Source organism: Clinocottus analis, unplaced genomic scaffold (assembly GCF_023055335.1).
Source record: "Clinocottus analis isolate CAN_PGR_092001 unplaced genomic scaffold, fCliAna1.0.p SCAF_16, whole genome shotgun sequence".
Lineage (NCBI taxonomy): Eukaryota > Metazoa > Chordata > Actinopteri > Perciformes > Cottidae > Clinocottus > Clinocottus analis.
The window spans coordinates 12,601,943-12,626,240 of NW_027175887.1; the positions used below are offsets into that span (position 1 = coordinate 12,601,943).

Sequence of the window (24,298 nt, forward strand, 5' to 3'; positions counted from 1 at the left end):
GATTGCAGGATTGTTTACTAGAGGAGGTATCTCAGCTGACGGGCCTCACGACTCAAGCACTCCAAGTGTGTTTCCATAGCAACCAAGTATAGTATTGAGGAGAGGAGCAAAAGAGCGAGAGACACTGGAGCTAACCCTGAGCGCTGTATTCTCTCCTTTTTTTTACCGCTGTCAGTTATTTCTTTTTGGAGGCGGCAGGAGCTTGAATGCCACGTCAGAGCCGTGGCAGCATGTTACATTTGTTTGGCGGCATTAAAAAATGTGTCTGGACATACACTTGTGCTTATGAAACTCTGTTTTCAAACCATTAATGTTGTTCGTCTTTTACAGCTCCAGCTCAGCAAAGATGCACATATAATACATCAAATACTTTTGCTCTGTAGGTTGTTAGAAATGCTTTGACCCAAAGAGGAAGCAGCGTATCTTCCTGTTATGTCATCTCTCTTGTTTGAATTGCTGTTGCTTTCATTGTTAGTTTTTACCATGTAAAGCGCCCTGAGTACCTTTTAAAGCACTATGACAAATACAATGTATTATTATTATCAGCTGTGTTTTAAAATCCTGAACAGACTGCGAGAAAAATAATATAAACTATGTTTTGTATTAAGGAAGAAAAGTGGAATTTAAAGACAAAAATGAAGACCCATCTAATGCCTTGTTAAGTGGATGTATACATTTGGAGCATGTCGTGCACCTTCCACAGTGACGGATTCGTGTGTCCACCCACTGGATCAGAACTGCATTTCGAGGATCATGTTAGAAAGCTAATTTGTACATTTCTCAGTTGTCAGTTGAAAACTGTCAGAATGTATGTTAAATAGACTCAGTGTTTCAGCCACTCTGAACAAATATTGAGTGTGTGTTTAGAGTGTGAACCATGGCTGTGTCATCAGTGGCCTCATGCCTGGTCAGAGCTGAGGGCATCGTCACTAGATTCAACTGGGATGCCATCAGCGTTCAAGCAGACAGAGTTCCAGCTGATCCTTACGCATTATTTAACAAGAATTCAAAATGCATAAAGTTTCGCTTCTAATTCATGTGTGCGCAAGCAAACAGACAATCACTCGCACAACCACAAATTATGAATACTGTTAAAACACAATTCAGGATCTCACACACACTGTTGCAGCGTGTTAATTATAAACTATGCAAACAAATGCCATCATAAATATTTGCATATTTGTGTGATTAAACTTTTGTTTCTACGCAATCTTGCTCCCGTTAAGGCATACAACACAGCATAAAGCATTGTTGTTGTATTAGGGGGAGCTAAAGGTGGTGAAAAACAAAGAATATATCATCTTCCATTGCTCTGCTCTGATGTGCATGAATAAAACAACAGGGCTTAGCCGGGTAGGCTTACACTGCTTAATGAGTTTCCAGAGGTGTTGTTTAATGTGAGGGTGCTTACATTAGTACCGATGCAAGTTAATGCAAAGAGCCATCAGCAGATAATATAGCCACTACGTCAGTCACAGCTCTCTTGTTGTTACACCGTCAACAAGGGACCCGATCAACAGGAACTCATTGAGGAACATTAGAAGCCTCTTAAATCGGTACAATTAGTAAAATATGCACCTTTGGTAACATCTAGTGGCAGTCGTAGTAAACTACACCAACATCAGCTGTGTGTCTCAATGCGCAATTCTACAGTACATTAGATTTGACTCACAAATGTAAGTAACTGATGCAGAGATAAGACCAGATGCTGCAGAGACTCTGTTAATGACATCATTAGGCTGCATTCACACGGCAAGATTTTAAAGGTGCTCAATTGTATTGCTCGGGTCTTATTTGTTTGGGTTGAATGTGCATATTTTCATTTAATTGATCAGATTCTAAGGTGAACTCACGGCTATGAAGTGACCCGCATGTGAAACAAGCAATAACAAACAGCACACTACGTCAAAGGAAAGTGAACATTGGAAGGCACTCGGTTTTTATTTTTAAGTTGATGTGCAGTGGAAGCATCGCATTTGTGAGCAGATGAGGATGAGGATGAGGATGAGGAGTAAGAGAGACAATTTTTTCATAATGGCTTTTTGAGACGTAATGGCTGCTGCTTCTGTTCCGAGGTGTGTGTGTGGATGCTGAGTCGGAGCCGGGAGTGGTGGGATTGTGACATGAAAGTGCAGACAGTCGACAAATGTCAATCTCGATTGATTTAAGAGTCACACGAAATATGGCTTTTCAGACTGAGGTTGCATTGAGCAGCGTCTGAACTACATCTGACTTCGGACCACATGTTGATGACCGAAGAGAAAAACCTTCAGACAAAAAATGTTTTAGTTTTTTTGCAGAATGCTATTTGTCGATACCTAATGCACAAAATACACAAAAAAAAAATCAAAACGCACAAGGTGCAGATACAAGGTTCACTCCACTTTTCCTGAATCATTTTGCACTTTGGCCATTGACATGGTAGCGGCACAAATCAGAATTGAAAAGATCAGATTCAGATACAGTGTGAAAAAAAACTGTCACTTATGCACAAAATAATCAGAATTTGGCCACTTGAATCCTTATTACCTTGTTTAAATGCGGCCTTAATAATGTTCCATATATCTACCCAACATTTCAAGCGGGCCTCAGTGTCTCCAATAGGGTGTGTAACACAGACCACTAAGCTAAGTGATGGTCCGGTTTTACCTGAAACTGATTTCTTACTTGTAAGAAATAGAAATAAAGTCATTTCACTACTATCGAAGCAGCCGTTGAGGTTGCAGAGGAGTGGCTGGCACTGTTCAAAGAAGCTCCACTGATAACTTATGGTTATAATAAACTTACATAATCTGTGACGCCAGTCACTCTGTTCTGGTTCTATCGGGCAATTGGTCAGTCATCATTATTCTATTATGGATGAGACTGAGAAGTGTCATAAATGCTTTATAGCCACTGGCTGTTTCCTATGATACCTCCTCCGCTTTGGCAGTCTGTTCTGAGGTTGATGGAAGAAACAATAAGAACAGATATAAAAGATGCAGGAAGTAGCGTTATATTGGGACATGAAGGTATGATTCTAAAGGGAGACGTCAGATATTCTAATTAAATTATGTCTTAAAACAATCAAACTGTTATTGCATTGCTTCAGAAGTGTTAACAATGTCATAAAAAGCACATAAACTGCTATTATAAGTGATTAAATGCTACATCCTTGAGGCAGAAATATGGATTATACGATCACACCAAGCTAGCTAAAGCCAGTATTCTTTCCAGAGTGTTTCTGAAGTGTTTTCACACAATGAACCAAGCAACTGTGTGCCTATTAATGTAATCTTTAACAACATGCTACAAGTTTCTTACTTTAATGAAATGATCATTGGCCACTTGATATCATCTACTGACCGATTGTAATTCCACCATTGCCATTCCATTACAGATTTACATTTAATGATCTGAACCTCTGCTGCAAATTATGAGCAGTGATGTCCATCTTTGATTTATTAGAAGAGACAAAGAGGGCAAAGAGCAACACAGATTCAGACAATCTCCGTTCTGTAATGCCTATATTACATGCATGTCAGATAGAGACCTGTTTGATACAGGAAACAGGGTTCAGCCTTACATGTCACCAATATAAGATAAGTCATGCGTCTATTCTGAATCATAGTGCGATGCAACGTCAATTTAAATAAGAGATATGCTTGGTGTTGCTCGTGCCTTGAATTTGTCTTGTAAAGTTTGACACCTCGAAGAGTCCCAGCTCTCATGTAAATACAGTGCGTATTGAAAAGGACAAAAACAACTGAGACGTGAATGTTTTTACTTTGGAGAACGTGTGTTTCTTTAGACTGAGGGTGCAGTCAGTAGGATGTTTGTGGAAGCGCCCACACCCAAGCAAATGAATCAGGTGGAGAAATGGGGACAAGTCTGCTCAGTACTTTATAACATTGAAGGACTTTCAATATTATGAGCCTCATTTCATACAAATAGTTGTGTAAGGTCAAAATGTGTGTCACATAAATCGGTCCCGGTAATTTACTGCATGTCACAAGGACCACAGTGTAGAAAAGACAAAAGCTAAAGCTTTCTAAAAGCTTTCAAATATGCCCTGCATAACTTTCAAACTCGACAAATTCTTCATTTACAATCAAAATGTAGTTAGCAATTCAATACAAATCAATGGAGTCAAGACAACATGAATTAGGGCTTTGTTCAACTAAGGACACACATAAACCTGCTGACAGTAATTAGATGAGGAGTAGCACTTTAGCACTAACTGCTTGAGACTTAAGAAACATTTTACGTTCAGTCTTTAGTCAGTGAAGTGAAAATGACAAGCTAGAACTAGATGTGACAAAGATGAATTCAAGGTGTAGACATTCATGTTGAAATATGTCACGTTTTGCATTCATTAAATGAGAATTTATGAATTCTAACTACATGCAAAGGATTGTGTTGCAGCGTTCCCTTCTACTACATCAGTATTTCTCCGTCTGTCCCTCGGGGATCAAAGGTGCATTGTTCTGTGGAAATAAATCATAAATCAGTATTAATGTTGTTGAAATTGATATCCAGAACAATCCAAAATATGAAATGTTTACAGCTGTCTGTTGCTCATCCTTCTCACATACACGGTAGAGTCAGTTGAGGCTCGGTCTCATTTAAATACGTGTGGATAATAAATGAAATCAAACAATTTCCAACTTCCATAATTGGAAGTTGGAAATGTAATCTCGGTTGTCAGAACCGCCCCATCCATCACTGCCAACTTTTACCTTACACTAATGTGTTTTAGTCATATTCTAATAAATGCATTACTTTCCTGTGATATTATTTCCTAAGTACATGTGAAGGCATCGTTCTCATTACATACAATTGAATTACAAGTGTGTACTTTATATTAATAATACATTGAAAAGAATAGAATAACAACTACTCATAAGTCCCATTCTGCAGAGTGTGACTCAATGGTTTATCCACGGAGAATCCTCCAGGACAAAGGGACACACTTTGAATGGCATAAGCAGTCCCAGATGTTGGGAGTCACAGACTCCAAAATTAAATAAAGACAGTACTGACATCACGATTGGTTGACACACAGTCAGCTACAACTCGGTCTTCACAGTGCCAGTGGTTACAAGATCTGCATCATCTTTATGTAAGAAATAGATGATAAGCCCCCGGGTACGTCATGGTCCAGTTGTGTTAGTGTATCCATCACATGAGCCGTGGCAACAGTTGCAATAATGAGGACTTTTTTTCCTCTCAAATAAGCATCTTTTAGACGAGGAGAATAACTAGTTACAGGGAGGACAAGTTAACCTGGAAACAACAGATGATCGAACGAAATATAAGAATTTGTGTCCAGAAATGTTGACATTTATGGCAACATAGTTTTTGTTGAATCATTCATCATCCAGGTCACATTCTTAGTTCTCTAAAATAAATCAACTAAATACCAACCAAACTTTTAAAATGTTTCTACAAAGATTTGAAATTGTTTTGAAGGAAACATTTCAAAGTCATTTGTGGGGAATCGGCCCTGACGGCAGGTCCGAAGGACAGAAATAGCTTTTCTCACCGATGGTCTTGTTTTATTATGGAGGTCTTATCGAGGTCTCAGTGTTGAGAAAGTTTCAGAACCAGTTCAATGTTGCTTGCAATAACTTTAAAGCATGAATGACCAATTGCATCAAATGTGAAAATAATGTATATAAAAATAAGATAAAATACTACAAATCCAGCATTATATTTGGAATGTCGAAGCTTCTGAGCTTCCTGCTGTCTCGTATAGGCTACACTCGTATGTTTCACCCAGCATACATGAGAAAGTATACATTTCATCAGTACATTAGGTTGTTTTTTGTTGTTAATTGCCTGAATATTTTTACTGATAGACTAATTGTCCCAAGTTGTTGTGTGTGTTGTATCTGTCATTCAGGTGGTAATGTTTGTCTTTGTGTTACCCCTGTATTTAAAAAAAAGGCTTATCAAGTCATTTTAACCCATCTTGTCTGGGAAGACATGAGGTGTGAACACAGTGGGTTCATGTCAGTAAACAACTGGTGAAACTCAGAGACAACAACAGTTTATTATAGACTCCAAACAAAATAACCCACAATGGTCAAGGCACTTCATATATACAGATGAGTTCACAGAGTTCTATGCATATGTCATGCAAGAGTTGTGTAGGGACAGACTCACGGTCGACACACAGAGCTTACATTTGTGAAAATGCTCCGTCTTGAAAACCTTTGAACGGCCCACCAGATCGTGGTATATTGACATCATGACATGACATATTGAACATGGAGCTACCCACTTGTACTAGTTACCCAGCAGGCAACTTTCCTTTACTCGGATTTTAGCAAACTCATGTTGGTTCCATGGGTAACGGGTGAAACAGAAGCGGTCAGAAAGGATGGATCTGATGCGTTGCTCTGGCATGTCATGAACACGTAATGAGGCCAGTGGCTGTCATTAGGTTTTACTGGCCGATATATTATAATTATGCACGTACGGTTCCAGATGTCGAGAAACGTGGCCTGTGGAACGAAACACAAAAAATCTGCATCGAACAAGGAAATAATAGCAATCATAATTACATTATTTATTTCTGGTTTTGTGAGAAAAAAAAATGTGTTGCCTCCACAAGTGAACATCAAGCATACCAGAAAATGATGTAATAAATAAGAAACAGACAAGGTATACATACACACACATATACATGTTTTGACTTGTCATACCTAACCAAAACAACAATGACAAGAATAAAATAATACTATAATGACTAATGGTTCAAAGTGGATGTGGCTTGCATGTCTCCTCGCTGTCGTACGTCTCTTTTTCGTGATGTTCATTCTATCACCATTAGCTTGTCTGCTCTTCAGCCTTCAGCCACGTCCTCGGAGACTGATGGAGCATCTTTCTGTAGAAACACATTTTCCTCTTTGTTTTAGTTTCATTCAAATACGGGGCATGCAACATTACACAAATTATAATTCAAGCAAGGCATATGAAAGAATGCTTGCATATTGTCTGAAAACCCAATCATAAAACGCATAATAGTCAAGCTTATTAATCAAGAATAAAACATTTAGAACTGCATACTAATGAGTTACTAATGAGTGTTCATGTTGGAACAATGCTTTATAAATGATGAATTAGGTCTTTATTCATGCTTAAAATGATAAATAGCGTGTAGTTATTATTATATTCTACTGAATGCGTTCTATAGATCAGTGAAACACAAGGAGAGGGTTCGACATAGATTCACAAAGGAATTCAAATGGGAATATTGGGACTACTGAGGTGTACAGATTGTAAGGTTCTCTGAGACAAATTTGTAATTTGTGATTTTGGGATGTGAAAAATAAATTGGATGGAATTGAATATGCAGGCACACCCTGGATGTTGTTTTGTCTGTTTGGCTTATTATTGTGTGTATTTGTGGCTTTTATTAGCACCCCAAAAAACAAATCTGAAATGAAAACAAACATTGTGCTATTACTAAAGTGGTTCCTGGTATCATGTGTTGTTGCTTTGTTATTGAAACTCACCACAGATCCTTTTTCGTTGGGCTTATTGAAAGAACAGGTCAGCCATTTCACGTATTCCTCTCTGACCTGTAAATACGATGAAAAACAACTCCTTTAGATGTCCAGTATATGTTAACGGAATCAAAAAGAAGGATGGCTGTTTCAAATGCTGTCATCACCTGTAGAAGATCCCTGTGAATGCAAACAAATCAGAAACAGTGATCTATGCGTAAAGAACCTACCTCCTTGTTGAGCAGACAGTGGACGATGAAGAGGAAGGTGCCCTGCTGGGAGTTAAGAATGATGAAGAGGACCTGGAAGAAAACGTTTGTCTGGTACAGGCCCAGAATCCAGGTACAGCCCAGTATGACAAACTGAGCCAGGATCTTGAACACAATGACCCTGCAAACAGTTATAATTAAATGAGTATAATCATAGAATGCCTACTTAGTATTTTTAACACTTTGATGGTGTTGACACTATCAGTCTGCAACATATATGTTTATAAATTGTATATGTACCTGCATAAGACTCATTTTAATCTAAAGATAATCTGAAGCACCCATACCTGGTGTCTTTGGATTGAGAAACACCATTTTTCATGTTGACCAGTGTGGGTCTAAGACTCCATAGAGTAGCACAGAACAGTATCCAATTCAGCTTGAATAGGAAGAAAATACAGACACAGAAGCTGAGCTTATATAGAGCAACATATTGCCAAGAAAAAACAGTTATTCATCCACAGCTGGTAAAGACTTCCTGACATACTCTGCTTAACTTCTTCAGTCAGTTTTGCAATATACTCACTCCAAGGATAACAATCACAGGGCCCGTTAAAGCCCAGTTGAAATTGCGCTGTCTGGACAGCCAGCACCTGCAAAATGAATCAGACAATCCTTTCAACCTCGATGCCAAGATAAAGCAGAATATGATTGGATGTCTTCCTGTTTGTCTCACTCACGCCTCTGCTTCAGTTGCACCATATCCGTCAGAATATACTAGCGCAGAAATACCCACAATCACAAATGGACTGCCGTAGCCAATCAGGTAGAGAAGTGGCCTTGGGAGGCCATCTCTCTGGATGATCTGCACCTTAGACAGTCTCCGGACCAACAGGTGGAGCTGGAGCGCCTCCAGCAGCATCCACACGAAACTTGCTATGACTAAGAAGTGGAGGAGCCCCGCCATGACGGTGCAGGCCAGCTGTGGACACACAGATGTATCTTGAAAACCAACGCATGCTCCAGGAAATAGCCTCAGCCGCGAATGGTTGAGTTGGGTCACATTTAATACTTGTGGGAGAGACCCCATGAGGGTCTGGCTGTGTACCTCTTGTTCAACATATTCGTCATTCCACAGCAGCAGCAGATGGGAAAAAAAGAGGCTGAGGCAGAGGTGGAGACGGGCTGTGTTGTTGATCTTGGGGTTCCAGCTACACAGGAGGAAAGTGAAGATGGCCAAAGCGAGGAAGAACAGTCCGATGATCACACACATTCGGTTGAGCCACTCGAGGAAAGGATCTTCTGGTGGAGGCTGAGAAGACACGACAACACATGCAAACACACACTGTGATCAACGTGGCAATGTGTGTAGGAGCTCGTATTAGCAAATGCACACACATATACACACACACACACACACACACACACACCCACACACATCGATAATACCTCCCCAATCTGCATGATGAGGGCAAACGTGGATAGATGGGAGCAGCTGCACACTGTGTAGTTTTCATTGGTGAACGCAACCCAACAGCCCTCGACCGACCAACGCATAGTTTTGGTCTTTTCGCCTCCTGTTTCTTTGTCCTCCCAGTACACACAGGTCACCAGACCAGATGCAGGTACTATCTGATGAAAGAGTTCAGGATATGCTGAGCGATAGCAAGAATTATTTTTATCTCAGACGGTTGATGGACAGATACATCGGGCGGCACCTTCTTATGTTGGATGGTAAAGTTGACAGGCTCAGTGAGGTTGGTGTTGTTCATTGCTGGTAAGATTGCAGTGATGACATCCGAGTACATCTCGGTCTTGTTCTCGGTTTTAAAGTAGTGATGACTAAGGAGACTTTCCATCCCACTTAATGTCATGAAGGCAGCTGCTGCAGAACCTAGAAATGTCAAAGGAATCAACAAGTCTTTTTAGCCCATTTGAAATAAATAACATTAATGCCTCTCATTCGCTACCATTATGAGCTGTTTTCTCACCGTTGTTATTTTTGGCCAGACCTTCCAGGTTAATCTGCATGGTGTTTCCCTTGACAGAGAGCGTCGAGCTCTCTGTGTTGTTGCCTCCAGGCCTAATTGTTTCAAGACTTAAATCTAACACACAGATCCGCCATTAGATTTTGATTATCCACCCAGTACATATACCGCAAATGTCTACAGTGAACTAAGATGAGCATGTCTTACCCACTGTTGGACTCTTCACAGTTTTCTTGGTTTGGTTTTGGCCAGGCTGCACTATAGTAGACACTAAACGGTCCGAGATGCCCAGGATCACACTTCCGGTGTTCCCGTCTCCTTCGCTACTCACCTTGATTAACCCGGCACGTGGTCCAACACCTGACACTTCCTGCAAGGATTTGAATATTATTTAAAAATTCCCAGCCTGATGATGCAAACACAGAGAAGGATTAAAGCATCATCAAACAACCGCACAGTAACAGCGGCACGGGTCATTTATGGAATAACAAGTACCATAGATGCTGCGAAGCTGTTTGCCACAGTCTGCAGAGGAAGCACACAGGAGACAAAGAGGGAAAGAGTTATGTGAATGCAGTTGTAGTGTCATCCACACATAATGTGCATCAAACTCCAGAGCATCCGACCATGTAGAATGGCAGAGTAAAAGAAATGTTGCATTCATAATCATTGATTTTCAGACCCTAACCCTAATAACATAACTCCATAGATTAATATTGCAGGAAGTGATCTATCAAGGAAATACATTTTTAAGAGAACTTGAGAGGATTGTGTTTCGACTCACTGCTTCTGGTAAGATAAGGCCCTTATTGTCTTTCAGTTGTTGGTCCATGTTGCCAAGAAAAGCTCTCTCCTTTGTTTGACCCTGCAGCAAATACACAAACATAACCTCGTCTTTAACGTGCTCCGCTGAGTGCAGTTCGCAATGTTTGAACCATGATATATTTTGCCAAATATGTGAACATTTGTGCGGCATTAAATATCGCAACATTAGCACCTCTTCCTACTCACAATACTAGTAACAGATTGTATTGAGCATTCACAGTTTGGATAAGATTCTAACAAAAGCTTCAAACACTTTTGTGTCGTTAGAGTTCAATGATCTTCCTTGACAGTGACACGTTGCTGGAGATATTTACCTCTGGGGGTTTTATCTCATCTAAAATGCTCTGAAGACCTGTTGAGTCAGTGCAGAAGAACATTTTTTTAAAAATTGAGCACATCAGGAAATGGTTGTGGAATGTATATACTGTAAGCACTTGTATCATAAGCTCACTTTGACAAAATGTGATGCCAACAGTCCAAAAGACTCCAGTCGAAGGGTAGAATCCATCCGGACAGGAGCAAAAGAAGGTCCCCGGTACGTTAGTGCACACAGTTAGTTTACCACATATACCAGGTGTCTCTCTGCACTCATCTATGTCTGTAAAGAGAGAGAAAACACACTCTTAAACACATAATGGTCAAATATATGGACGCAAAATCACACTACGGGTGGACATGTGCACTCACCTGTGCATGGGTTATCAATGCTGGCTATCAAACCTCGGTTGTTTAGCCGAAAACCAGGGAAGCAGGTGCAGATGTAAGAGCCGATTGAGTTTGTGCAGTTGGCATCAGGACCGCAGATGGCGGCGTGTTTGTCACACTCGTCAACATCTGCCAAATACATGACACACGAATGAAACAATAAACCAGACAGCTTTGTGTGTGGTTCTTCACTTCTGTTAGAAAGTGCAAGTGAGTTGCATTTTTCCATCTGCTCCTAGTCGCTGACAAGCCTCTTCACTCTGAAAAGACATCAATCTCAATACCAATACAGATGTTGGTCTCGCTGGGCTCCTGGTCCGGTTCGGTCGGTGCGTATCCCAGCTGACATTTACAGGTATAAGCTCCCGGTGTGTTGGTGCAAACTGATTCAGGGCCACAGACGGTGGAGTTGAAACACTCATCAATATCTGAGGAAGGAACACAGTTGGCAGGACATTGTGAAAACACAAAAAAGAAATAGAAAAGAGTGATTTTACTCCAAAATAAATGCGCTGATGTAGGGGTTTAACAACAATACAAATCCTTAAATACTGTTTTTTTAATGAATGGGCAGTATGAACCATGTTTTTCTTGTTCTTGAATGAGAGCCACTGGAGATGCATTGTGACACTAAATGCTGTTGAGGTGAACATCGCAGTCAAGCTTGCAATACATTACTTTACATTCTCTTTACAATATGTTGTACTTGTGTCGTCTGCATACAACAGAATATAAATGTGAACAAAATGTCTGTCTAAAGATAAAGTAACAGGGTGACCGCTATTTACAAAACAACACATAAAACAGGCACACAATTATCCAAAACCAGAAGAAAACATCGGTCCTCTTGTTGAACTTCCTGTTGCTCGTTCAGCTCGTTCGCTTTGACGGAGGCAGCAATCTGACGTCGGACATTTTGTTTCTTGTCGTTGATAATGAGCAACTGCATCTGTTGAATAACTTAGAGGACATGAGGAAAGGTGATGTGTAACAGTGCTGTGAACAGACCTTGGCAAACTGGAGTTGCGTCGGGTACAAGGTGGTATCCTTCGTGGCATTTACACACATAACTTCCTAGGTTGTTTTGACAATCCCCGTTATCGCCACAGACATTGTCGAGACACTCGTCAATATCTATGAAGAAAAAAACAACAACGTGTGTATATCAGAGAGAACCTAACAATGTCGTCACAGCTCAAGATTGACAGTGAGACATTTTTTAAACTAAACCTGTGCATGGGTTGGATGCCCCAGGTGGTGATGCTGGATCTGTAGCCTGGTATCCATCCAGACAGGTACAGTAGTACGATCCAATGGTGTTGTTACATGTGGCGTAGGATTTACAAATTTTTGGAGTCCTCTGGCACTCATCTATGTCTGCCAAGAGATGTTACAGACAGGAGTTTAATTTAAGCTGCGAAGTGCGGCACACGTTCACAACAAGAATTGAATGAGACGTAATAGAGTGATGAAATAAATGAAGGCGGAAAAAAAGTGAATTACGATGAATATGAATCCAACTGGAGATGAAATACATTTACGTACCAATGCAACCATATGAATCTGGTGTGGGTTTGTGTTCTGGGACTAATTCATACCCAGAAACACAAATACAGCCTCCAGTTCCGTGACACTTAGCAAGGGGTCCACAGGAGTCTGGCTTACAGTCAAAATGGTCTAAAGAGAGACAAAACACACGCACAAAATCAAACAGACAAACAATATTCCTGGTGAAAAGATAGTTAAAGATGTATCTCTTTAACTGCAGCATATTATTTCGTGGGACATGAACATATGACATATACACTAAAGTTCGAACACGGCAAAGGACGTGTGTGAGTCACAAGTCCTTACAGGTTGTGTAACCAAAATCGTAGCGAGCATGATTTGATGGTTTGTATATGTAGAATCCTCCAGGACAGAGGACCACGGCCATTGTAACACCGTACGTGCCGCACCCTGCATGTCCATGTGCATATGCAGTGCCCATTTTTGCTGTTTTCGATTCAGTTGTTGGATAAGCAAAGGAAAAATATATGGGTCTGGTGAATCCGCCTCGAGGAGCATTCAAGCAGTTTGTCCAAATCCGGTCTCCACCAATCCCCGTGAAGCGCCACCACTTCGCAACAAGATGTGCATCATCATTTGGAAAGCCAGGAAAGGAAGTTGACGTAAATAAGTAATTGCGCCATGTGTCACTTATGTTTGTGTATCCATTACAAGAACCTGTGTGCAACAGAAAATAGTGCATATGTCAAAAATAATGAAAATGTATCACCAATGACAACAGAATAGCGATCGGATGTTTGCAAGTGAAAATCCTTCTAACCAAGAGGGAACACACAATGGCCGAGGACAAAGAGGGAACCTATGAAGCACAAAGAAGAAGAGAGTTATTGATTTTATGAATTCTCAATAAGTCTTCACATCATTTCTATAATCTGACAATTTGTGTGAGATTTGCATGCACGATTAGATTATATATTTATAGAAATGATCACAGTGTTGAGCTGCCGCTGATGATATTGAAGACATATTTAAAAGGCTAAATTCTAACAGCATTTGTTACAACAACATACTGCCAAAATAAATCAGTGTTCTTTTGCAAAGGCAAGGCGAGTGTATTTGTACGGCACATTTCAACACCAAGGCGATTCAAAGTGCTTCACAGAGAACCATTAAAAGCATCCAAACATAATATAGAGAAAATGAGATTTAAAAACAATTAAGAACATTCATTAAAACGTAAAAAAAAAAAAAATACAATAAAAAAAACAGTCAAAAAGCAACTAACAAATGTAATAAAAGTTGCAGTGCAGTTCAAGAAACATAATGCAGTAGTGTCCTTGAATCTGGTTCAATAAAAAGCAGCAGCAAACCGAAAAGTCTTTATTCTGGATTTTAAGGAGCTGAAGGTCTCCGCAGACCTGCAGCTTCCAGGGACCTTGTTTCAGATATGTGGCGGAGAAAAACTGAACATTGCTTCTTCATGTTTAGTTCTGACTGTGGGTCAATTTTATTTTCCTAATATGCTGCATTTGGTTTAAAAAAAAATTAAAAAGCATATGTACATTCATTGTTTGTCCCTCTGGAGGCAGATCTGAATCCAGGTATATCAAATAATTATGCAGCCTCAGCAGAGTTATTTTAGGTGATTAGGTTTTTGATTCATTTTAGGGATTCATCGTCACACATCTTCAACTATACGAAACATATATTAACTCACCCAGGAGCAGTGAAAAGGCACAGCAGTTCATCTCGACAGGTCGGACTCCACAACACATCAATCACCACGGTTCAAGCTCTGTATACGTACATTTTGGTCATTTACACAGCATCCAAAAACTGTTTTCACAAGGTTTGGCACCGATGCAAAAACGAATGCAAATGTGTTTACGTGGGATGGAAAAGCTTAAGTGTAGCACAGCTTAAGACGCGAGGAGGGACCCGGGGTCTGAGAGGCAGACTGCAATACATGAACATTTATGAAATTCCCCATCTGCTCAGTGGGAAGAGGAACACGCAGACAATTTTCTGCAGGCACTAAAAAGTATTAAGATCATGTTATAGTTTGTGGTTTTTGTGTTTGTATTACATGTGAATTATTGTGTTATGTGTTACTGTGGTGGTCGTATTATGTTTGCCTTGTGTCATGATCATGAGGCGGTTTACTAGTTATTTATATTTCACATGAATGCATTTATGTTGGTAGTAAGACAAAGGTTGTAATTGAGCTTGAATAGCTTTTTGTCAATAATAAAGATAAAATGGCAAATGTGGGTTAATTCTGTTTGAAAGTGATACTTTTGACTAAATATTCATGGGTTGGATATTTTCTAGGGTATTTAAATCTAAGCCATTTCCAGTGAGGCGTTAACATCAGATGGAAAAGTCTATCCTGTTCCTGCGATCAAAGTCATCATTTCTGGTTTGATGTGAAATATGTCTCAACATTAATAAATGAATAGTTTGCAGAGTGAAACAAAGTCTGTGCTTCTCTTATTATGCCAATTTGTTTTGTAAAACAGATCGAGTAATTCAGCTAGGCTGTATGTAAATAACTAACAAATTCCTGCAAATACAAATGGAATAGACTGATCATTTGTTTTAAGGCATCAGATGTGTATTGTGTGCTTTTGTTAACTGAAATTGTAAATCCCATAATTCATAGATCAAGGTAGATATACCAAAAGGAATGAGGTTAAAGAAATTATGTCTTGACAACATTATTTAGAAAAGATCAATGGTGTCTATCATCATGTCATTTTTGTAATGTATTACTTATATCCAGAATGGACTGATTAATTTTGTTAAATGTGATCTATAGGATATTACCAAAAGACTTAGAGGGAAATCTGACATTTACAACTATATTTCCCTTCTCATTCTAATGCAAAGATATGGACAGGCATGTATTGAGTTCTATCGAATCACAGAAAGATTTAAGTGATTCACAATAATTTGAAAAGGGATGTATATTTTCGGGAATGTAATAATCTACACTGTTTTCAAACGCCATCTGACTTGTAATGCATGCCAATAATCCCATCTGTAATATCTGTATACAAACCCAGTGGCACACATAATGAAATAAACACGACTGTATCTTTCAGTTGTTTAATACTTTGTATTCATGTATTTGTCATTACCTTGATGCTTGCGAGGTGCATTTGACCTGTTTATTGAGAATCATGAGTGTTGATTGCCCCCCTGTGGTCAAACCGAAGAACTGCAATAATATAATTCAATTGATGCCAAACGTTAATATCAGATATGATCGATACTGATTGAAATACATGCAATTCAAGATTACAATTTTTTCAGGGAGTTGTTTTAATGACAATTGTGAGACCTGGGGACCAGTTTAACCTGCTTGATTTTTGAATAATGTCAAGGCATACCTAAAAATAAAGATATTGTTTCTAATTATTATTATTATTATTATTATTATTATTATTATTATTATTATTAGAGATATAAATACTTTTTTTCATGTGTAGAACTAACTTCCATAAACCTCCGTGTGCATACAAATAAGCAAAACAATTTTGCTAAGATAACGCAGACACAACACATTCAACTACGATTTCAAACACAGTTCACCGAAACTTCCGGTGTATACCTTTCAAAATAAAGTCATAACTGAGGAATTCAAAACTGAAATACATTTCATAATTATGAAATGGGTTTATTAATTGCTCTATACGTGTAACAATTATGATCTGCACCACTAAATGGCACACTAAAGCTAACTCGAACGCATGGGCTTCTTAAAGAAAGGAGGATGCTAATTTACTAGGAACCATTATTCCTGGTCCGTGTTTCCTCTCCGCTATTTACAGAAACGGACTAATTTCAGTTGTCATACGCGCAACGGTAAATCAAATGCATTTAATTTATGTTACCGTAAAATGCTGACAAAACGCTAACGCTGAAGCTGGAGAATCTTAGTCACCGGTTTTACTCGACACAGACTAAAACTAAAACTGCTTTTAAGCCCGTTGCTACTATGTTAGCATCCGGTGCTAATACAACAATCTGTAGAGTCAATACCGGTTAAATGTAAGATGTTACCAAGTGTTATGTTGCCTTTTCTGACTGCTATATTGTTGATATACTTGTAGTATTATTAATTAAACGGTATATAACCCTCATTGAAACAGGGCGATGTTAAATTAATGTGCTGCTGCAATGGATTCAGTTTAACTGCTCGAGGTCAGTTCGAGCATTGCAACACGTTTGTGTTACTAAAAAACACAACTTCGCTCCGTCAACACTACGAGCAGCTGGCTTGGATACGTTTTCACTTGCCGACCACATGATGATGAATTGGCGCTCCGTCCACGATGGTTTTCATTCACATTGAACGTGGTTAAGCCTGTTAACATAACTCTTCTTCCTCTTTTTATAGTCTAACGCCACCCAAATAGATTAAAGCGACTGTTGATGTGTTGGTAAAACCACGGAGACAACCATGACTTCCCTGGTAGGTTTTAACTCGTTACTCTCAACTACAAAACCTCACTTGTATAACTTGTAATACAGTTCTGATCTTGTACTTGTGCACTGCTGTAGTCTTAATGACAAGTTAACTGTAAAGTAAGCTGTAACTGCATATAGCTTTCACATGTCATGTAGATAGCATATTATAAAGGGCTGAGACAAAAGTAACACAACAAAACAAATAAAATCTTTGAATCTGTTTGTCTGATAGGGGAGCAGCAGTTCCTCAGCCACAGAATACACAGTACGAGTCCCCAAGTGAGTGACATGGACTGACGTGCCAATATCCACAGAAAGAAAAGTGTCCGGACATGCGTGTCATGTTTCTGTTGTTCAAGCAGTTACAGTGCAGAGGTTTTGTGTACCTTAAAAAAGGACATTCAGAGCTACTCATTTATGTTTTACAGACATTTGTGTGAAACATGTAGATGGCGTGATCATATGTGTACGTACTGACCTTTGTGGTAGTCCTATGTTGATGTGGATACTAAAATGTGCCATTACAACCAAAATATGTATTGGACTACATGGTTATGTGTTTGTACTGTCGGTGTTAATGGGAATGTAGTTGTTTATCTACATTAAATTATTATTCAACTGTTGACTATTGTTGTGACTTTCAATAGGAATAAGCAGCTAAAGTTCATAATTTTTTTTTTCCGGTTAATCTGTCCCATAGAAACACCAGCAAGAAGTACAACCTCATGGCTTTCAATTCAGGAGACAGAGTCAACTGTTCAACCTGGACACAGGTGGGCATCATGTCAGTGGTGTAGCACAGAGTCCACTCTGAGAAACAAATGACAAGTAGCGTGATTACCCTTAAAAAAATCTGAAGTCAAAGATAAGATCTCTCCGTTTCACATTTCTCAACTCCTCTCTCCCTTCCCAGGCTCGTATGGAAAGAGACATGAGTGGCCGGCGAATATATGGGGACGAAGAGACGGCGGATGGCGCGGCTGGCAGTGAGTTTGGCAAAAAGCAGCGTGAGGAAGCGCGCCGGAAGAAGTATGGTATCGTCAAACGAGAGTTCAAAGTGGAAGATCAGCCCTGGATTCTCAAGGTCAATGGCAAGGCTGGCAAGAGGTGAGGAGAAAGACGCTACAATAAAGTCTGATTCACTGTCATTCAACCAAAGTATCTCTTTTGAAAACTGGTTAGGTTAGGAGGGAGCACAAACATATTTATGGCATAACTGAGTTATTATTTACACCAAATTCTCAGCCAACTAAATCTATAAAGGTTTTAAGGCAGGAAAGATACAAGTTGCAAAGTTTCAGAAGCTCTTAAGTGAGTAAAGTTTGTTCTTTGTAGTTTTAAAATCACTTCACAATGCCTACATTTGTTAAAAATAAATAAATTTAAAAACAAATTAAGAGGGGATTTAAAATGTGGTGATCTCTACTGTCTGTATTACAGCTATTTGCTTACTGTCTGTGTACAGGTTCAAAGGTATAAAGAAAGGTGGTGTTACAGAAAATGCATCCTACTACATCTTTACCCAGTGTCCTGATGGAGCCTTTGAGGCCTTTCCTGTCCACGGCTGGTACAACTTTACACATCTGGCCAAGCATCGAACCCTCACTGCTGAGGAGGCTGAGGAGGAGTGGGGCAGGTGTGAATGGGGGATAACCAGGGAGGGATAAACAGGGAAGGACAGCTGTTTGTTCTAAAAAAAAATGTGCACAAGTACGATTTACCCAACTGGTGTCAGACACTTAATATTAGACATTCTCCTCATTTTACAGAAGAAACAAGGTGGTGAATCACTTCAGCATCATGCTTCAGAGACGTTTCCGGGAGCAGGAGCGTGGTGGTGATGATGACGATGATGAGAATGACAAGTCAGGGAAGAAGAAAAAGAAGGGTGGTGGCAAAGGGGGCGATCTGCGTATTACCGACCTGGAGGAAGACTTGGAGATGAGCAGCGATGACAGTGACAGCAGTATGGGGGACGGTAAGAAGAAAGAAACAGGATTGTTGACTAACAAGAGTCCACGTTTTCATTCCCTCTGTCATCATGTGATTTTCCTTTTTTCCACCCACCTCTTCATCGGACAGATGGAGAGGGTAAGACAAAGGTGAAGAAAGTCACAGGGAAAGGAAAAGGAAAGAAGAAGAAGAGAAAGAGCAGCGACAAAGAGGCCTTGGAGGACAGTGATGACGGTGACTACGAGGGTCTCGAGGTGGATTACATGTCGGATGAAAGCAGGTCAGATCCATCGCGTTGTTTCACACAAAGACTCCCTCTTTGTGTGCACTATACAACAGTTATCATTGGTTGTGTTTCGTCTTTTACTAGCATGTAATTCTGTTTCCCGAAGCAGTTCAGACGAAGAGCCGGAAAAGGGAAAGGTCAGCAAAGGAGAGGATCATCCCAGAGGTCAGGTCTTCTGCTGTTCATCAATACTGATCCATTCATTTATGAAAAGAAGACCATGATGATTTTATGCACGTGTTATACACAAAATGAAATGTACAGTATGATCACAGGGCTAAAAGTTTGACTGGAAGAGGAGGGGGGAAGGCACCTTTCTGATTCCGAGGGCTGAGAGGCGATTATAACGCAATTATGAGTTCATCTTCAATTTTATTATACATTATTTACTTTTCTGAATTTAAGTAGTAAAAAAATATATATTGGTAACAAATGGAAGAGATGTGTCAACTGGTGGGTTACATTTACAAGTGCTACGAAGACAACCAATAGGAAACTAAATGAAAATGCCCTCATTCACAAAAACATAATATAAAATTATCTTTAAAAAACATGTATTTTTTTGTGTTCATGATTTACAGAATGAGTGATTAGTATTTAGATTGTTTTCCTTCCAAATGTTTGTCCTTTGTAGGGATCGACGAGGCGTCTGAAAGTGAGGAAGAGAGTGAGGAGGAGAAACCGAACGAGGAGGAAACAAAAGAGGAGGAAGAGGAAGAAGAAGGAAAGAAAACGCCGGTTCAAGCGGAAAAGAAGAAGAAAAAAGGTGCAGATCCCATGGAGACGGATCAGGGTTTGACAAAATACATACTTTAATGAGATCTTAATAAACATGAGCAGCGTTAAATGATACTTGGTGCATGAAGACACGTGAATTTATGTTGAGTTGTATGCTTTTGTGTCACAGACAGCAGCGGAGAGTCAGAAAGCTCTGACGACAGTGACATCGATGGAGAGACGGCCTCCGCTCTGTTCATGGTGATTAGTGTGTGTGTGTGTGTGTGTGTGTGTGTGGGTGGGTGGATGTAAATAGATGTTTTTACATTTTCTCTCATATTTCAGATCACAAATATAGACTTGTGTGTCCTCACCTACAACTTTGTTACAAGTAACAGGCTCATCAGTTACTAAGAGTCAATAATGTCGCTCTATTACAACTCAAGTAAAACCCTGAATATTTTTCAAATATTTCCAAAGATACTTACCGTACATTTCTCTGTTGGATTCAGTCGTCACTTCAGAATCCGCTTCATTGGCTATGTGTGTTTACACACACATGGAATTTGTCTCCGGTTTCACATAGCTCTATGTACTTATATACATATATAACATGCAATAAACACAATAAATATAAAAAACACATTGAAGACAACAGATTATTTTATTAAAGTTATTCTCACATACAACAATTTTTGCTCAACAAAAAAGTTACAAGTGTTGTAGGGGTCTTCCACATGAGGAATCCCCAAATCGAGCTTTGATCCTAAGAAGTAAAAGGAGCTTGTAAGTCCAGTCTTCTACAAAGATTGGTGAATTTCCTATCTAGATTTGGCTGGTGATATCACAACCTCTGTCCTCGGCAGAACTTCTAATATACTCCAAAGACATGCGTCCCCCACCCCTTTTCTTTATATATCAAAACATATATATATATATATATATATATATATATATAACTAATTCTGTCTCTAAGGTTGGCCATAGGATGTTTGCTACCTTATATGGTTTTATTAGCCAATGAACCCTCTTACACAGGAGAGACTATTTAGCACCCATTATATAGAAAAGATTATACAACATAGCAACTGATAGCGTCCTATGCATTTTAATTAAAACAGTATATATGTTCAATGGTTATAAAAACAAGAAAAAAGGTTATAGGTTAGAAATAGTGTAACACCCCGTCGCTGCAGAGACCCAGTTCAAACACCATAAAGGTGTTTGAGCCTCAGAGCCAGCGTTTGTATTCAACTATCTTTCTTTATTTGGACAGTAGCAATAATTGGTGTCAACAGTGACAGCTGGTTTAGCAGGCATTACAGCGTTCACAGAGCCTGGGGGTGTGGTATGCAACACGTACAACTTTAATAATCAAGACACTAAGGCATTAGTCCACTAACTCTAAAATAAATCAAATGAAACCATAATGAGGAACCCGTAACTGCCAACAAGGACAATACCTGCCTTTCAAAGTGCTTCACTCATCACTGCGGTTGTTGTTTATTCACAGTGAGTGTGTGGAGGAGTCGTGATGTGGAGTTGACTCGCATCTTCCGACAAAATTTAAGTGGGATCGAATAATCTGAAGTTTTGTATATCTGTAGAACATACTGCGAGGGCTGCTTTGTTGAATTTTGTTTGTTTTTTTCCTTAGAAGTCCATTGGTCCTTTTTCTTCTGAAGACAATGAAATATCAACAAACCTTTGATCATTTTTGATGTAATTGAACTAATAATGATGCAAAGAATATATACATCAGCCCATGCGAATACTCCCTGACGGATTCCCCTTCCCGTCCCTTTTTTGCAACCTGGTCAATGAAACAGGCTGCCCATATACTTGCGTCAAAATCTCCAGAATCAGAATGCACTTTGGGTCTCTCCTCTCTCTCTGAGACCGATATCGGATCTCCTGTTTGGCTTCCTCGTCCAAATGCCCATAAATCTACATAGCTTTCTTAGGAGCTGATTGGAACTGCAATTGTAATCAAACCACTCGTAAAACTGTTCAAACGCCGTAAAGATAAGCGCACAATGGAGATCCAGCGTTCTTATGCAACTATCTCTCATTATCGGGACAGTAGATAATTGGTGTGACTAATGACTGCTGGTTTGGCGGGCTGGAGGAGTTCACAGATTGTGGGCCATGATAAGCAACACGCACAACTTCTATACCAAAAAACAAGCGACCAAGGCAGCAGTCCACTAACTGGAAAAAGAAAAAAATTAAAAGTTCCCTGACTCTTGCGAGAGATCGAGCGGACAGAGCCTCGGCACAGTCTCTTGTGATGCCGGAGACACGGGAAAACGCCCGGCTTCCCAGCAGGTGCACGTTTACCTCCCCATCAGGGCCCGTGCGCCCCATCACCTATGCCCGTCACTAACATCCGGTTACATCAGTTGTATCTTTTTTACTTTCATCCTTGTCCACAATCTCTCAACAATTTCCATTTGTGTCGTGTCTCATCAAGCATCTTTCCTCCTGTCCCGCTCTCAGAAGAAGCGCACGCCTCCCAAACGTGGAGGGCGTGGCTCTGCAGGCAGCTCCAGGACCGGCAGTCGCCCCGGGACCCCATCCATCGACTCTGCCTCAACCTCTAACACACTCCGCGCTGCCGCCAGCAAGCTAGAGCAAGGTATTTCCTGATACCCCACTTAACTCTAATTCAATAAGACACATGACATAGAAATGTATTCATGTTAAATTATCAAAAGTGGCCATCAACTTGAATTATTTTTTTTTTCCATTCCAACTCAATGTCTCGATCCTGCAGGTAAGAGACCGACTCCGGGTCCAACCGCTGACTCTCCAGCTGCTAAAAGGCTCAAAATGGAGCCCAGCAGTCAGAGCCCTGCTCCCTCTGGGAAGAGTACGCCTCAACCCCCATCAGGCAAATCCACTCCGAGCTCCAGGTACTTGACTGTTACCACTCGTCCTTTATGCCTTTCAGAAATATTACGTTATTTAATGATTCTGAGATTTACTGTGAAACTGCAAAACTATTTTTGCAAAAGTTGAACTAATTTTCCCGTGTGTCTACCCCACAGTGATGTGCAGTTAACAGAGGAAGCAGTCAGGCGATACCTGATCCGTAAACCGATGACCACCAAAGACCTGCTGAAGAAGTTCCAGACCAAGCGCACAGGTTTGAGCAGCGAGCAGACCGTCAACGTGCTGGCGCAGATCCTGAAGCGCCTCAATCCGGAGCGGAAGAACGTAAACGACAAAATGCACTTCTACCTCACTGAGTAAGCGATGGAAGAGAGCATGGGGCGAGAGAAGGATCGAACCTCTTCAGTCAGAAAACCATGGCCCGCTGTAAGAGAGTGTTTGTGTCCGTTTTAAAACATAAAACATGTTGTGTAGTGACGTGCCGCAGGATCGGAAGTGAAACTGTCATCACTGGTGACAGTTATCAAAAAGTGTTTTGTTTGATTAGTATGAAGTGTTAAGCATTCTGAATTTGTTTTTCATTCCCTGAAATCTCACATTAGATATTTAGTGGATTTCCATGTGTGAACTTATTGATTAAAAAAAAAGTCTTTAACTTGTTTTCCTTGTGTAGAATCTTTTCCAATAAAATGTTATAGGTTGTGATTCATGGTCTTTTAATGTTTATCTCGATGTCCGTAATGTTACTCAAGCCCCATGTTGAGGCGCCATGTAACGTAAACAGAGGTGCTGCAGGACTGCTAATTATCCTAGTGATCCCGGAGTAAATAATAATACTCACCAATAAGGGTATAATGAATTCAATCTTTTATCCTGCCTCGTGCTAAATCGTTAGGATTTCGGAATTATTGCTTTCTGGAAGTCTTTTACGGCTATAAGCCTTAGGCCAGGGGTGTCTAAGTCTTTTTCAGGGTGACTGTGGCTCAGTGGTGAGCAGGATCGTCTTTCAATCAGGATTGCTGGTTTGATCCCCGGCGCCGCTAGCCCATGTCAATGTGTCCTTGAGCAAGACACTAAACCTAAAATTGCTCCCGTAGCTGCGCCTACGGAGTATGAATGTGTATGAATGGTTCATGATAATGATGTGGCACCTAGCATGGTGGCTCCTCCCATCAGTGTGTGAATGGGTGAATGATGTCATGTAGTGTTACCAAGGCGCTCTCAGTAGGATAAAAACCCTAACAC

At 40.1% G+C, this 24,298-nt stretch overlaps 1 protein-coding gene and 1 pseudogene across 3 annotated transcripts; one reads left to right on the forward strand and one right to left on the reverse strand.

Annotated features, from left to right (window-relative positions):
- Positions 1-6,829: 6,829 nt before the first annotated feature.
- Positions 6,830-14,504, reverse strand: LOC137786482 (adhesion G protein-coupled receptor E1-like; annotated as a pseudogene).
- A 1,996-nt stretch (positions 14,505-16,500) lies between these two features.
- gtf2f1 (general transcription factor IIF, polypeptide 1) lies at positions 16,501-23,758 on the forward strand. Of its 3 annotated transcripts, none has more exons than XM_068579318.1 (14): positions 16,501-16,596; positions 17,132-17,206; positions 17,435-17,481; positions 17,903-17,975; positions 18,116-18,309; positions 18,668-18,838; positions 18,972-19,180; positions 19,285-19,435; positions 19,551-19,606; positions 20,076-20,234; positions 20,349-20,419; positions 22,658-22,796; positions 22,935-23,073; positions 23,209-23,758. In XM_068579318.1, exons 2-14 carry the CDS (start codon positions 17,195-17,197, stop codon positions 23,411-23,413), a joined length of 1,626 nt encoding a protein of 541 aa, XP_068435419.1. In that variant the 5' UTR covers positions 16,501-16,596; positions 17,132-17,194; the 3' UTR covers positions 23,414-23,758. The 3 variants fall into 3 exon arrangements, with proteins under 3 accessions (XP_068435419.1, XP_068435421.1, XP_068435420.1); XM_068579320.1 differs by having other exon boundaries at positions 20,076-20,207; XM_068579319.1 differs by lacking the exon at positions 16,501-16,596 and adding an exon at positions 16,633-16,782.
- Positions 23,759-24,298: the final 540 nt, after the last annotated feature.